The sequence below is a fragment of the Prionailurus bengalensis genome, chromosome C1, assembly GCF_016509475.1.
Source record: "Prionailurus bengalensis isolate Pbe53 chromosome C1, Fcat_Pben_1.1_paternal_pri, whole genome shotgun sequence".
Classification (NCBI taxonomy): domain Eukaryota; kingdom Metazoa; phylum Chordata; class Mammalia; order Carnivora; family Felidae; genus Prionailurus; species Prionailurus bengalensis.
This window is the reverse complement of record NC_057345.1, coordinates 194,693,511-194,710,011: the sequence shown is the minus strand read 5'-3', so window position 1 is coordinate 194,710,011 and position 16,501 is coordinate 194,693,511. Positions and strand designations below refer to the sequence as shown.

At 40.7% G+C, this 16,501-nt stretch overlaps 1 protein-coding gene and 1 long non-coding RNA gene across 9 annotated transcripts in view; one reads left to right on the top strand and one right to left on the bottom strand.

Moving 5' to 3' along the window:
* The window catches only part of PIKFYVE (phosphoinositide kinase, FYVE-type zinc finger containing), an 82,367-nt gene extending 70,157 nt beyond the window's left edge, over positions 1 to 12,210 (bottom strand). For 3 of the 8 annotated variants that reach the window (XM_043577658.1, XM_043577661.1, XM_043577665.1), the window contains exons 1-6: positions 12,005 to 12,142; positions 8,533 to 8,713; positions 6,092 to 6,244; positions 5,794 to 5,829; positions 2,497 to 2,615; positions 1,618 to 1,789 (exon numbers count right to left, since the gene is read on the bottom strand). In XM_043577658.1, the coding sequence (XP_043433593.1) occupies positions 1,618 to 1,789; positions 2,497 to 2,615; positions 5,794 to 5,829; positions 6,092 to 6,244; positions 8,533 to 8,704 (652 nt within the window). In that variant the 5' untranslated portion in view covers positions 8,705 to 8,713; positions 12,005 to 12,142. The other 5 variants (XM_043577662.1, XM_043577666.1, XM_043577660.1 and 2 more) reach the window with 4 other exon arrangements.
* A 46-nt stretch (positions 12,211 to 12,256) lies between these two features.
* On the top strand, positions 12,257 to 13,923 carry LOC122479721. The gene is made up of 2 exons (XR_006296414.1): positions 12,257 to 12,703; positions 13,466 to 13,923. It is a non-coding gene; the product is annotated as an uncharacterized LOC122479721 (long non-coding RNA).
* Positions 13,924 to 16,501: the final 2,578 nt, after the last annotated feature.

Below are 16,501 nucleotides of genomic sequence, written 5' to 3'. Positions count from 1 at the left end.
GACCATTAGATCCCAGGGTGGCGGGGGCCAAGTGGTGGCACTTCATCACCAATGACAAGGTGGGCATGCATACCACAATAGACAGTAGAGTCAAAGCAGCAATCAGAATAGTCTGACTTATAGTGACCTGTGGCATTGATCATGGTGTTCCTAGAAGCGAATTCAATGGGCAGTCCACTAAATTCTTACTTGATTTGTAGAAGAACTCTAGATCAAGTGGACAGTAGTCTAACTTAAATCAAAAACAGTCATGGCCCTTCAATTCTCAGACTTGAGCCATTTATAGACCTAGAATTCCATGAATGAAGCAGGAAGGCTGGGTCCCCTTGAGGAAGAACTCCGCTACACTGCCAAAAATGTATACAGCCTTCCCCAAAGGGACCTACAGTCTTTTATCAGGGTGACTGTGCATTGAGAAAAACGTTAACAGTCAAACTTTGGGGAAGTTACTGGACTTTGGCTCTTAAGTGACACTAATTCCAAGGGACCCAACATTTTACTGTAGTCTGCCAGTCAGAGTAGGGGCTTACAGAGGTCAGCTGATCAACAGCATTTTAGCTGAGATCCATCTTCTAGTGGGTTCAGTGGTTATTCTGTCATTATTCCTCAGTTCTCAAATATATAATTGGAATAAACATACTCAGCAAATGGCAGAATCTCTACATTAGTTCCCTGACCTGTGAAGTGAGAGCCATTATGGTAGTTCTGGCCTCCAGAACTGTGAGAAAGTAAATTTCTGTTGTTGTAAGCTACTCAGTTTGTGGTATTTTGTTATGGCAGCCCTGGGAAACTGACACACCAACCATATTAACAAGACTGGATTTTATCCTAAGGGTAATGGTCGCTCTGAAAGGGTTTCAGGCAGGGGAATATCCTGACATGATCAAATTAGCATTTAACAAAGAATAATGACCAGAATGTGGAAAAGGAATTAGACAAAGCAAAAAACTAAAGGTAAAAAAAAAATCTTTTAAAGGCTATAGCCATAATCCTGATGAGAGACAACTGAACTCTGAAATCTGTAGCAGTTTAGCGATGGGAAAAAAAATGAGTAAAGCTAAGAGGAAGATCTGCATGGTAACAAAAATAATTTGAGAGACGCCGAGAGGGTTTCTCTTTTTGGAAACTTCTGTCCACCTTGCACTCCCAAATCACTGTATAAATCCACACATCATTATTTTTTTCTGCTTCAACATATAATTTTAAATCTCCATATTGCTACAACTCATGAAAGAACATGAGTAAGATGCAATTTTCTAAAGCACAGTATCATACAACTCAAGGAAGATCTGCACTTTGTAAAATGAAAACTCTCGTGGTAATATACATTAGTAATGTCCCCTAACCATCTTGTCTAACAAATATTAACACTCCTATGGTCTTTGCTAGCACCTATGGCACACTATCTTTTACCCTAGTTATTTATGAACATGTCCACCTACTTTATTATTTGACTGTAAAGTCCTTTAAAACAAAGCTGTATCTCCCTCACTTGTGTCCCCCATGTCTCACACATGAAGCTCCAAAATAAAAACTGGCTTCACATTGGTCCTATATTATAACGACTTACAGTTACGATCTTTAAAAACTGTAAAACTTTCAATGAAATGCATTTACCCGTATAGCCCATAAATTTTCCAGGGATTTCTTGATTACAGCAACGACTGCAAAAAATCTGCCCACACAAGCGGCAATGGTGTCTGCGCCTAAAGGTTGTAAATTTCTCACTACAGTCGTAGCACTCTTTACATTGGCTGTCTGGCATCCAGTATTGCTTCAGGTCGCTATCCTGTAACAATAAAAATATGCGAAATCGGAAATATGAAAAGATGCAATGACAAATATAGTGCTAATCAATACCCTACGAGGTTTCTTTTGCAGAAACTGACAAACCATTTCGAGAATTCATGTGGGAATGGAAATGGCCAAAATGACCAAGGCAATCTGAAACAAAAACAAAGTTGAAGGACTTACATTACCAGCCATCAAAATTTATTCTGAAACTATGGTAATTTTAGACAGAAAATCAGTTCAAGGATAGAAAAAAACGGGAGCTATATAACAGAAAAGAGAGCCCTGGTACACCCGCACACATGTTATGTGGACTCGTGACAAGATTTATAATGCCATCAGTGAAGAATGGTCTTTCAAAACCAAAATTGGTGCTGGGTCCATCTAGACATCCATGAGAAAAAAATAAAGCTTGACCCCAAAACTTCACATGAATAATGAAGTTTCTTGAAGAAACTATGGAAGACTATTCACTGACGGTGAGCTAAATAAATACCTCTTAAACAGAAAAGCACTAACTTAAAACAAAAAGCACTACCCATAAAGGAGAAAAAAATTTATAAAATTAAGAACTTACATGTAAAAATACACATTCATAGCTGAAGGAAGTACTAACTGGACATTCTTTCAGGCGGCATTATGCCAGTTTTAGTGGGTATGGCATGAGGCCCATAGAAATATTTGATAAATGATCTTCTCAAGTACCTGGCTTTTCCCCTCCATGATTTCCTTGAGGCGTTTTAATACCGTGCTGAGGCTTCGAAGCTGAACAGCTGTACGAGGGTCATGACCTCCAAAGGCAGGCTCTGCTTTCCTTCTTGTGTCTGAGTCAGATTTACCAAAAAAAAAAAAAAAAAAAAAAAGCAACCGTGTTATTAATCCTTACTGTCTATGCAAAAACAAGGCATATATGAAGATATATATGTGATGCATAGTGCCTTTTACTATTAACATAAATTTATGTTCTCCCAGCCAGTGATATGGATTGAGAGTTAAAACTAGTCTTTATAGGGGGTGCCTAGGTGGCTCAGTCGGTTAAGCATCCAACTTCAGCTCAGGTCATGATCTCACGGTACATGAGTTCAAGCCCCGTGTCGGGCTCTGTGCTGACAGCTCAGAGCCTGGAGCCAGCTTTTGATTCTGTGTCTCCTTCTCCCTCTGCCCCTTCCCCGCTCGTGCTCTGTCTCCCTCTCTCTCAAAAATAAGCAAACATTTAAAAAAACAAAACAAAAACTAGTCTTTATAAAGGTAAGAGGCTGTTGAAAGTATTTCTTACTACCATGTAAAACATTGCTTCATAGGCAAGTAAGGGCTACCTAACACAAGCACTGTCTAAAAAGACCACTGAGAGTTTTGAGGCCTCTGCCAGATGTACTGCTTAAATGGCCCCAAAATTCATTAATGATTTATTGGGCTCTTTGGTCCCAAGCCATAATCAATACCGGCCAGAAATTTAGCAGAAGAAAAGGCAACCCCTGTGAGTTAACCTAGCTTAGCCTCTATAGTCAAACAGTAAGCAACAGTCCAGTTCAGTCTACACACAAACCACCTAAGCCTCATTGAGCAGATGATCAGAAAGTTTAATAACCCAGCCCCCAAAGACTCTGACATAGTTCAGAACATCCAGGGTGGTAATTTACCCACAAAAGTCCCTCCCTCAAGTCTAAACAGATAAAAATGCCAAAGAATTGCTAGAACTCCAATCCTACCCTTTCCTGCCACCTCCTTAACCCTGCATCTCCAACTGGAAGGGATCACTTACACTTTAAATAGCAATACTTATGCCAGTCCTATCAACAGTAAAACAAACCCAAATTCAGTTTTGTAGCCAAAACGGGTGTGCCCACCAAAGCTGTCATGTTATTTCATTTTGGAGCCAGATTACCACTGAAGCTACCACCTATTCCTGGCTCTGGCAGTTACAAAACCTAAGTCAAGCGAAGGTGGCTTGACAAAAAGGCTGACATCTCTGTTAGCTTAAACTCATTAACCTAATAACCTATGGCAGATCAGGATGGAAAATACATCACCTTAAATCTTCTCAAACTCACTTATTTGCTAGTTACCTTAGCTGTTCTTTGTCTGGGCTGGATGGGACAGAAAGGATTACCAAGAAATGAGAGGTTGGCCTCTAAACTGACAAAGAACTCTAAAGACAACTGAATCACAGAAGTGATTATGGAAACTGTACCTGTTAGAAAACTTAAAAACTTTACCTTTCTATAAATAGTATTACCCTAATTTCAGCAGATAACTCAGATGTGTTGTTACTAGAATAAAAGGTACAAGTATTAGAATGACCAAAATTGTGAATATCACAATATAATAAAAAGCAACTCTCTGTAATTTGAGTTGAAAAAAGAGGCAGACGAAGCTGTTAGAATTCCAATAGCTGTGCTCCCATGCAGGGACAACAAATAATCATGAAGCCCCTTCTAGCTGCTTAGAGATATAAGAGAGTACTAATAGCATCATTCACTGGAGAAGGAAGAGCGGCACTGTTCCTGGAACCAACAGAATCACAGGTATCCGATGGAGGTGACAGAGATCTGAGAGGAAATCTGGTCTAGCACTCTGCCCTAAATAACCTTAGTTGTTTCTCTTGTAAAATGGATATTGCATAATTAAATGACTTTCCTAAAGTCACATAGCAAGTAAATTGTGGAATTGCAGCCTTTTGTTAGAAAAAGGAACTTGAGGGCACCTGGGTGGCTCAGTTGGTGAAGTGTCCGACTTCAAATCAGGGCATGATCTCACAGTTCGTGAGTCCAAGCCCCACATGGGGCTCTCTGCTGTCAGTGCAGATCCCGCTTCAGATCGTCTGGCCCCCACTCTCTCTGCCCCTCCCCGTTCATGTTCGTTTTCTCCCTCTCTCTCTCTCTCAAAAATAAGCAAACATTTAAAAAAAAGAGAGAAAGAAAGAAAAATAAACTTGATCGGTCAGTCTCAGGCTTCTGAAGCTTAAATGCTTCTAGCAGCTAAGGCAGAATCAAAGAATCAAAGGGAGTTGAAAGAAAGTAAGGAGTAGTGGGGATTGCAGCAAACTAGACATTACAAGCTCCACCTTGTGATATTTAAATTCAAGTTCATCAAAACACCACGACAAGGTGTGGTAGGCTGTCAGTTTGTAACCCCTAAGAGATTAGATTCTAGCCCAACTCCTCAATTTGACAAATAAAGAAATTCTATGCTTAATTCAGCATAGGATTTAGTCAGACCCCTCCACAAACACAGTAGTGTTTGCCAGAGGTCAGGTTCAAAAGCAAAGGAGCTTACTGAGCTTAAAGGTTAAAGTAAGGATGGCCTCCTTTCTCTCTCCCCCACTTCCCACCTTCTGATTCTTCCTTCCAAATGGCTGATGTAACCCAGGCAGAGGCTCACTGCTCTGGGAAACCTGCAGTGGTGATGCAGCCCGCCCCACTCCAGTCCTTAGGAGGTCGTAAACTGAGTCTGAACTAGCTAGAAGAGCTCTCTCGCCAACCACCATTACCTGTGCCTGCCCACTTTTCACTGGAGGATCTCACGGGGAAGACTGGCCAGACAAGACAAGATCTGGTGTTCAGGGACACTTGACTTCCAATGCTGCCCCCTCTATTATGTCACCTCTCACTGCCTTTCTTTTGCCCCCTTGAGCTGGGCAAGCCACTGTGCTGAGTTTAATAATCTAACAGAAACTGACTAACATAGAACTCTAACATAGAATCTAACATAGAACTGACTTTGTCTAGTCTCTCATTCAGACACTGATCCCCAGCCTATACTCATCAGAAAAGCATGAAAATGAAGGAGATGACTACAGTAGACCAGGACAGAGAACAAACAGGCAAGAGCTCAGCTTATCCAGCCACAATGACAGTCCGCATCCCAACAAGGACAGGAGGACAAGAGCAAGGGGCAGCCCACTAACAGAGTTGAGAGTTCTGCAGCCAGAGGCATGCACACCACATTACACTAGCCATCCCAAGAACAGATGCAGAATTAATTCACAAAGTTGAAACTAACCTGTATTCTCCTGGGGATGTTGCAAACTGTTCTCTTCTGAAACCCAAGCAAGTAATTAATCAAAAAAACAGTCAAGATATCTGTGCTTGGCCTAAGTTAAAATTTAACAAAATGCTTAAGAATTTTTTTTTTAGGTATCAACAAATTCTTTCACTATCTAGGTAACAGTTTCATGAATCCTGAAGAGCACCTGACTATTCCAAACAGCAGAAAAGTTAAGTCACTAAATAACCTGGGAAACACAATGTCTGGAAAAATCTAACACACAGAGAAGAATGAAATAAGAACACTGTCTCACCTAATACTGCTGAAGATCGCCGCTGGAGTTCCTCATTAAGCTGTTTTTTATAAGGTGTAGGTGACCTCACAGACTGTGTTCTTGAAGGGAGCTGAGGGCTGGCCCAACTTCCACTTAGAGACGGCTGCTCTCCCTGGCCCCCTTCCACTCGCTCTGTAGCAAAGGAAAGCTTGGCATTATTTGCAAAACTAAGACTCAGAGTTCAGCAAAGAGAAGGAATAGATAAAACTGTTCTGAAGATAATGTATATACGTAATATATGCACAACTAAAAATTAGCTTAAAAAAAAAGATATTCAAGAAAGTGGCAAAATTATGGGCCAATATTTCTTCCTTGGCATGTGATCTTCAGTTTGTTTCACTTTTTCATTAGAAATACCTTGAGCATATTAAAGGAAATAGAATGTAAGCTTCACACAAAGGCGAAAATTTTTTTTATCTGCTTTGTTTATGGGATAGATCCCATGCACTATTAAAACAGTGCAATAGTGGATAGTAGGTACTCAATAAATATTTGCTGAATAAACAAAAAGATTATTGTCTTATGATGACTAAATATATAATGTGTAATCCCACATGAGATCCTGGAACAGAAAAAGGACTTTAGGTAGAAACTGAAGAATGAATACAACACATACTTTAGTTTATAATACTGTGTCAGTAACGGTTCATTAATTGTAATAAGTGCACTATACTAACGTGAGATGTTAATAACAGGGAAAACTGGGTGTGGGGGGATATGAGAATCCTGTACCATCTTCCCAATTTTTCTGTAAATCTAAAAGCAAACAATAAAATTTTTCTAAAAAGTCATTACCTTAAAAATGGACTAACAGGAGGAGATTTCATAGAACTTTAAATTGACTACTAATAAAAGTCAGTTAATACTGGAGCACCTGGGTTGGCTCAGTCAGTTCCAACTCTTGGTTTTGGCTCAGGTCATGATCTCACGAGTTCATGGGATCAAGTCCCCTGTCAGGCTCTGTGCTGACAGTGCTGAGCCTGCTGGGATTCTCGTTCTCCTTCTCTCCTCTGCCCCTCCCCTGCTCTCTGAATGAATGAATAAATAAACAAACTTTAAAAAAAAAAGTCTGTTAATACTATTAAAATTTCTTCTGAACTAATTAAACTATTAACCCTCAAGTTCCTTACAAGAGGGATTACTTTCTAATGCATTTCAAATAATACAGCCAAATATAAAGCAGAGATAATAGGCCATATTTTAAAAAAATTTTTTGTTAATGTTTATTTACTTAATTTGAGTGACAGAGAGAGAAAGAAAACACCAGCAGAGAAAGCGAGAATCCCAAGCAGACTCCATGCTGTCAGTGCGGAGCCCAACGCAGGGCTCCAACTCAGGAACCGTGAGATCATGACTTAGGCTGAAGTCAAGAGTCAGATGTTTAACTGAATGAGCCACCCAAGGCGCCCCTATTTTTTAAAATTTTTCTTCCAGGTAAAAAAATACCTTACTTCAAAAGAGCTCACTTAAAAAGTACTTTTTCCCTTCTAGTTATGGAATGAAGAAGTCATGGATATAAAAGATACAGCATAGGGAATATAGTCAATGGTACTGCAGTAAAGCTGTATGGTGACAGATGACAGCTACACTTGGGGGAGCGGGGCATAATGTATAGACTTGTCAAAATCACTATGTTGTACACCTGAGACTAATGTAACATTAGGCATCAGCTATACTTTAATTAAAGAAATAAAAATAAGCAAGATCCCAATTAAGGAACATTTTGTAAAATATTTGGCGTGTTCTCTACAAAAATGTCCATCTCACAAGACAGAGAATAGGATACAAAAGATAGATGAAAACTATATGCAGTATGTAATCCTGGACCTGATCCTGGAATGGAAGTTTTTAGGGCAATGCATTTGTTTGGAATAGACTGTTGATTAAATAAAAGTCCTGCATGATGTTAAATTTCCTTATATAAATAGGTAAAAAGTATCTTTTCACTTGATATTGTTACACTTACATCTTAATCTAACAGGTTTAAGTCAAAAAGCGTGCTGACAGTTTCAATTTTGGAAAAATAGGAATCTTTCCTCCCAGGTGCTGAGTCTTCTAGTTTTATGGCTTTAATTAAAATCTTTTGGCTATTTACCCCCATAAAAACAAAGTCCATTCTGTGAACTTAAGAAAGTTGAAACATATTAAGAAAGGAAAAAAAAAAATGCTACCTTCAAAGAGGGATCTCCTTTTAACATTATTTTTCAATTCAGATCTTCAGTTACCAATAACTAATAAGATTACAGGGAAAATTCTAGCTTTCTTCTCTTGAGCAGCAAACCCCAGTGACCGATGATTAAAGCTATCTCCTTGTTGATATTTCACATTCTTGCAAAGACACAGCATGAAAGCTGAGCTGAACAAGAGAATTTTAGAAAATCAAAATTACAGGTTCTCTGATCCATAAGAACAAGTCTTACCTTTGTTAAATCGAAAGAGATTTACAAAAGAACTATACGCTGATTTAAAAGGAGGTTCGTCCTGATCAGGAGTCAAAGGTTTAAAGTGTGTGAGATGAGAAGGACTAGTAGGAGATCGAGGCAAATCATTAGCAGAGTCCAATGTTGGGGAAGTCTTATCATCTGTGGCCATTTCATGAGTCTAAAAAACAAAAGATAGGAGTTCCTAAGGAAGCCCAAAATTTGATTCCAAACAGCATACCTAAATATCTGGAAATCTGACTCTGAAAACTCTGATCTCTGAAACCAAAGAGTAAATAAATCTAGTTTAGTATATATTGCAAATTAAGGCTTAAAAACACTGCAGTCTAGATCATAAGGAAGGGTGTCAGACAACTGAAACTACGATTACACAGCCAATCTAATTTTCAACATTGCTATTTAATCTACAGAAAATATAAAAATTATTAGTAATTTGGAGGTAAGGTACAAATGTGAGCAGGAAAAAAGAAATAAAAAGCATTTTCACATAATTTATATCTTTTCCATTTTAACATTTTTTTTGGAAAAAGATAACTCAACAGCTGTTTAAAGTTATAAGGAAAACTGGTTTTACACAACCATATTAATTCCTCAAAAAAAATTTAATTTATTTCCATTTTTCTTTTAAAAATATAAAACATAAATATTTCCAAGAAAAGAAAATGAAACAGTCATCCCTTAATGACATTTCTGTACAACCTCAAAGATTTCTTCAAACTATGCTTCATCTCCTCAAGAACTATTCAAATCACCAAGCTGTTCCTGTCATCTCTCCTCCTAGGCACGTGAGTCTGGTTTTTCTCCTTTTAAGCATAACCTCATATAGACATTAAAATGAAGATCTTAAAGAGCTTTTTTTTTAAATAACCAAAAATGATAGTTCAACCAAAGTAGTAAAGGTAAGCACATCACCAGATGGAGGGTAGAGAAAAACACTGATGTCTCTTTAACACTTCAAATTAATGACAACCATGAACTATGCATAACTGTAGTCATTAAAGTACTACAGATGACTTTTGATTTTTGTCATCTACTTTATATCTTACAAAGAGGACATCACACTCCCACAAAACGCTTTTCAGTTTCAAAATCGTATCTACCACCTTGTTTTAATTTTACAAAAATCCTGGAAAGCGCACAGAGCTGGCCTTACTACACTTTGCCTTTGAGGCAACCAATGCACACTGAACCTAAAGTGACTTTCTTGAGGGTCACACAACTAGTCAGTCAGTGGTAGAACTGTAATTACACCCCAAGTTTTATCCCAGAATTCCTCTTTAGATCGAAATTATTATTGTAGCTCTTCACAGACTTCAATTCCAGCCTATCTAAATTCCTGATTAATAATTTAATTGATTAAAGCAGAAATGAAACCATGGACTTGAACATGATTTGGCAATAAATGTTTATTGGTATGGGGGGGGGGGAGTAGAGGAGGAAGAAAAAGAGGAAGGAGTGATGAGGAAAAGGAGGAAGGAGAGAGATGGAGAAGAGAGAGGAAGGAGGGAGAAAGGAGGAGAGGGTGGGAGGGAGTGAGGGAGATGGAGGGAGACAGAAAGGGTCTCTAATACCACCTTCTATTGGGGAGAATAGTCAACAATTCTAAATCATCATGACAATCCATATTCCAGCATAAAAGATTCTGAAGCAAGCTGCTAAACGAATTCGTGTCAACTCAAAATGGGGGGGGGGGGGAGAAAAAGGGGAAGAAAAAAGTACTAAAGACAAAGGATTGTGTGATTGCAACAACCACCCTCAGGCTTGGAAAAACAGTCCACATTCTACTGTGACATAAGTAGCATCTGAAGCAGAGTTAGCAATCTGCATGAAGAATCTCAGCGTTACTACTGAGGGTCACCCATATACAAAACTATTAATAAGCTTTGGAGATGTGAGCATAAAAATTACCATGAAAACGCTCAGCAAGTGCAGTCTCTGAAACATAAACACAATCACATAGCTAATCTTAAGAATTTCATAATGACACCAGGATCTTGAAAAAACTGCCTTACAACTCTTATTCTCTGGCAGCTTAATTACTGTCTGGGATATAAACTAGGCCTCCTTGCTGACAGGCAATTAGAAATATTAACCTGGCCTTCCAAATGCCAGTACTTTGCCTCTTATTTCAAGGCTACCCCACCACACAGTATCTCGGTGATGAAGCCAATGTGAAGGCTAATCAGGTATTACATGTAGAACACAGGCCAGATCCACTAGCCAATTTCAAAATATAGTGGATGAAAAAATCCAAGTATCAGCTGAATAATTTCTAAATACAGTTTTTAAAAATACTCAAGACATATCTAATAATGCAGGCCAGCTGAATACTAGAATTGTCAGTTTCCATCAACAAAGATTTTGTTGTTCAATTTTTGACCAACATGCCAACAGAAACACTAAAGGAAGACCACAACGTGATCCACATTACTCTTCCCAGAAAGCAGAAAATGGGAGCCCACAGGAAAAGAAAAAGGGAAAGTTGTTTTGCTCCACAGAACAGACGACCTGCCCAATCTTTCTCAAAAGCCCAAACCCAACCAAAACAAACAAACAAACAACTAAGGTTATTTTTGAATCCTGGTAGAATGAAAGTTTTGGAGTGGCAGAAAAGGAGATTCAAGTAAGTTTGAAATAAGAGAGTGCAAAACCAAACCACTACCTCTGGTTTTAAAACAGAGTATGCACTGAATCAGTAAATGATAATTTAACACATACCTACACATCTCAGATAAACATAAATAACTTGCTTTCTACAGAATTCTAGCACTTCTCATATTTCTTGAATATCTTAAAAATAATCTCTATATTGGACACATCTTAATTCTCTAAAAACATCCATCGCATTTCATCCTCACCCTTTTGCTGGGAACATTATAAGCAAAGGTAAAATACTAAATGGGAAATCAAGTCTCCTCCTCAAGAGACTTTGAAACATAGGTAGTAATGGGATGGACTCAAGTAGAAGAAACAAATATTTTTAAAGAGGTATGTTCATATTTGAAAACCCACTACTGGTGTCGTTTTCTGCAGCTCAAGAACTTTCTTTTTCAGTCTACGGATGCACCTCTGACACACAGACTAGGAGCTGATCCATCAGAGAGGAAGGAGGAACGGGACTGTGCACCTCCGAAATAAGCTGAGAGACGTGGGACAAGAGAGGGGCAAGAGAACTTCAAATGTTTCCAAGGAAACCTCTTCAAGAACAGCCGCACCCGGCTCCCAGACCAGGGGCAACCGGGGAATCGGGGAGCCGGCTTGCTGCGGGTACCGGTTCTCTGCCCTTCGTTGCCCAGCCTCGGCCACAGTCCGGCCTCCAGCCACGGTGGTGAAGCTTCAGCTCTCGCCTTCACTTCAGCCTTCCCCTCGGCTCTGGCCCCGGAGCTCCCCAAACCGGCCTTCTTCCTCACTCTCAGCGCCAGCCGGCCGCGCGCCAGGCCCCCTCCCTTACCTGCGCCTCCCGCCTGGGCCCCGCCGGCCACCCTCCACCCCGGTCGCCGCTTCACCCCGTTCAGGCGCGGAAAGCCAGCTCCGGAGCGCAGCGACGGGGGTACTCGGGCCGCCGGCGGTTGCTGCAGGAAGCAAAGCCACTTACATGGTTGATGCGGCTTCTCCCTTCCCCCGAAGGCTCCGCCCCCTGTCCCTCCTTCTCTCCAATCCGCAATTCTCCCGGCCGCCGGCCCCGCCCTCTTCTTCCCGTCCGCGCCACGTTTGGATCAGACGCCCAGGCAAAAAGAGTCGAGTTCAGATAGAGTCGTCCTCGACAGCTTGGCTGGTTAGGCCGCCTCCTCCTTCCCAGAGGAAGGCAGGGCGACTGCATGCGTGAGCATCACGCGTGTCGGGTCACCGGACGGGTGCTGGCTGGGCCACCGCGGTTACCGTATGTGTTCGATGACATGGGCTCTCGTAATATGTTACCGCGCTCAGCGTTCCTAGGGACTGACACTCAGGAGAGCGACGACTGTTGTCACACTTAAGTGACTCCGTCAATAACTGGCCAGGTGACCTTAAGCAAATTACTAACTTCCTTAGGCCCCTGCCCTCTTAACTGTAAAATGGGGCTGATAACAATACCCACTTCACGGGCAGTTTTTTTGAAGATGAAGGAAAACAGGGCACGTAAAGCCTTTGGCACAGCGCCTTACCCAGAGTAAGTCATGGGAGCTCTACAGCTAGTGTTTTCATTCAAGTTGTGTGTTGCCAAGACTGGGTGCCAAGAAAATTACCGAGCCTGGTCTTGCTCAGCCTGTCTAGCATTAATCCATCTTTTTGTCCTGCTGTGAGCGTTGTGCCCTTAGCTGAAGACAACACGCCAAAACCTGCTGCCCCCAATCGTGGGACTTGGCAGGGAGGTCAGAAAGTTAATGAAACCCAAAGTGAGGTGCTATTTTAATTCAATTCTCCAGGCCCTTTCCTCAAAAGTTTTGGCAAATCCCTACCCAGTTTTCCTCGAGTTGCCCTCCTCAGCGGATGGAGAATGGCGTCAAAACCCGAAGGCTGATACCACTACAGGGAAATCCCGATCACCATCCTCAGCTGGGTCCCTCCGCAATCATCCTCAGAGTGGGTAGTCTGCCCCCTCTCCCCTCCGTCACTACTGTTCCACATCACACCGTTCCTCGTGCCCCATTACCTTGACTATTGATCTCAGCAGAGAATCTCACCTACCTGAGTCAAAAGGCACAAGCTATTGGGTGTGACCTCTAACAAACCTCCCACATATTTATGATTGAGTCTATTATTATGATGGTACTATGCTTATATTCCTTCCTGTATTATGTATTAGTTGTATGTGTACTGAAAATAACTTTTCCTTTTCTTCTTTTTTATATTGATTCGTATTGTCCAATTCATTAAACAAGGAGGCCATCAGGCCATTAGTCTGAGACTTTTTTCTTTTTTTTTTTTTTAGAGAGATAAAGAGAATGCCCATGTGTTGGGGAGGGGCTGATGAAGTGAGAGAGAGAATCCCAAGCAGGCCCCAGTGCAGAACCGAACTCGGGGCTCAATTCCAGGGCCCTGGGATCATGACCTGAGTAGAAATCAAGACTGGGATGCTCAACCAACCTAGAAGGCCCCAGAATGAGATGGTTCTAATGATTGAGTAGCCTCTGTAAGTAAACCAAAACCGAAGCCTAGAATGCCTCAAAAGTTATGAATTTGAAACCTAAGGACAACCAATCACCAACAGCCACCTAGGCTTTCCTAAATATGCAACCGCCTAAGATGTGGTCAGTCAAATAATGTTCTTGCTTTGCTTCTGTCTCTACAAGTCTTTCCCCTAGCTCCTGTCGGTGGAGTGCTTCCGATCATTTCGCATTTGGCAACGTCCCATTCCTGCTCAAATAAACTCTTAGAAATTTTAATATGCCTCAGTTTATCTTTTAACAGTATCAGTACAGACTTGTGTTTTTTTACACTGTTATAATTCATTACTGCCACCACTCTTTTTGATAGTCAAGTTGTCCCTAATTTGCCCAGTGAGAGCCCCTTCAAGCAGCTCCTGTGTACATTTGACATGCCTTCATCACTTTTTGAGCACTTCCTTACTTTTTTACCCAATAAAATATGCCAGATTCATCTTGAACTATCCTTGATCTAAAATTAGTTCTGTAAGGATCCCTGATTCTCTTTAGCAGGAACGCAAAGATATTTTTAAAAATCATGAAATTCAGGGGCACCTGGGTAGCTCAGTGGGTTGAGCTTCTGACTTCAGCTCAGGTCATGATCTTGCATTTCATGAGTTCGAGCCCCGCGTCGGGCTCTGTGATGACAGTTCAGAACCTGGAGCCTGCTTCAGATTCTGTGTCCCCCCTCTCTCTCTGCCCCTCCCCTGCTCATGCTCCCTCTCCTTCTCTCTCTCAAAAATAAATAAACATTTTTAAAAAATCATGAAATTCAGTTCTGGCTAGGAAGTAATGAAAGTGGCACTCACATTCACTGCACATGAAAACATAAATAGGTATATCCCTCCTAGAAAATGCTTTGACAGATCTAACAAGTGCCTTTAAAATGTTCATACTCCTTGATCCAACAATTACAATTCTATCAGTCGTGCCTAAGGAACGGAGTCGCGTACAAAGTATAGCTAAATATGTTTTTCACAATTATTCAAAACAGTAATAAATAAAGAAGGAAACAAATTTCCAATGAACACAAATAACATGAAAGTAATATAGTCAAATGATGGGCAATTAGGCAATCATTAAAAATTATGCCAAGACTTTCTAGAGCATTCTTCATGATCAATCTTCTTGAAAAAGTTTTGTCTCCCTTCCAAACTTCAATCCTCTATAGTAAGGCTTCTATCAGAATCATTCTGATAAGATTTATGCTTCTTAAGGTGCATTCGTGAGGTCTTCCCACTTGCTAAAATTAATTTCAGGCTTTGTCTTCCTTGCCCTCTCTGTAGTACCCCTTCCTTTTTAGAAACTTTCTCTTTGTTTCCCATCAGTCTGTGCTGATTTTTCTACCACCTCCTAGATAATCCTTGCCATTGTCTTTTGGGGGCCACTTTTCCTCCACTTAGCTGTTAAAGGTATTGAGTATTCCACAGAATTCTCACGGAGGTAGACTTTTCTTCTTACTGTATACTTCTAGTTTATGACCTCTTAAATTCTATGGCTTCGACTATCAACACATGCTTGTTCGTTTGCTAGGGCTGCCATACCAAAATGCCACAGATCGGGTGACTTAAACAACAGAAATTTACTTCTCACAGTTCTGGAGGTTGGAAGTCCAAGATCAAGGTGCCTGCAAGGGTTACTTTCTCCTGAGGCCTCTGTCATTGGTTGCAAATAAATGGCCACCCTCTTGCAGCCTCTTGACATGATCATCCCTCCGTGCATGCACATGTGTCCCAACTTCCTCTTCTTATAAAGACACTAGTCCAGGGGCGCCTGGGTGGCTCAGTTGGTGAAGCATCTGACGTCTGACTCTTGATTTTGGCTCAGGTCATGATCTCATGGTTTGTGGGTTCAAGCTCCATGCCAGGCTCTGCACTGATAGTGCTCTATGATAGTGCTCTAATACACACACACACACTCTCTCTCTCTCTCTCTCTCTGCCCCTCCCCCCTCAAAATAAATAAACTTTAAAAAAAAACACTAGTCAGATTGGATTAGGGTCCACCAGTATCACTTCACTTAACCTTAATTACCTCTTTAAAGGTCCTCTTTCCCAACACAGTCACGTTCTGAGGTACTAGGGATCAGTGCTACAACATACGAATTTGAGGGAAAGAAGGACACACACTTTAGCCCATAACAATGCTAAAGAGTCTCAGATTTCTCTCTCTAGCCCAGACACCCCTCCTGAACTGCAGATGCAGCTAAATGCCTCCATAACATCTCTATCTGGCTGTCCCACAGGCATCTCAGATTTAACACATCTTAAACTCAACTCATGAAAATCTGTGACTCTGTCTGTATTTGTTGAAGGGCACCCTGTCACCCAAACCCTATGCCCAGAGATCACCTTTACTGTCCTTTCTCCCATAATCTTCATGGCCAATAAATGTCAATAAAGTGAATTTCCACAAGGTAGAATGTTTCACTGCATTTTTTTTTAGATCATCAAAATGAAAACACAAATGCCTTAGACTATTTCTGACAATCCTGTTATCTGGATGAGTGTCTCATAACCAAATACTGACAGAAATTTCATAGCCCATGTTTCTATTTGTGTGTACAACAGTAAATAGGACCAGCTCCTATTAAAATATCCAGATTTTTTCATTGGCCAAATGAAAAACAAATGATGTCAAGGCATGCAATATTAACAAAACAGAAAAATGGTGTGCTAAATGAATTCTCACACGACACCCAGAATAGGCAAGCTAAATTCAAAACAGCAAGAATGTAAGCAAACATCATGTGTTACATTTAGTTAACGTTGTCAGTGGGTAATGTATTATCTTATAGTTTTGTTTCTAGTCATTTTGTCTATA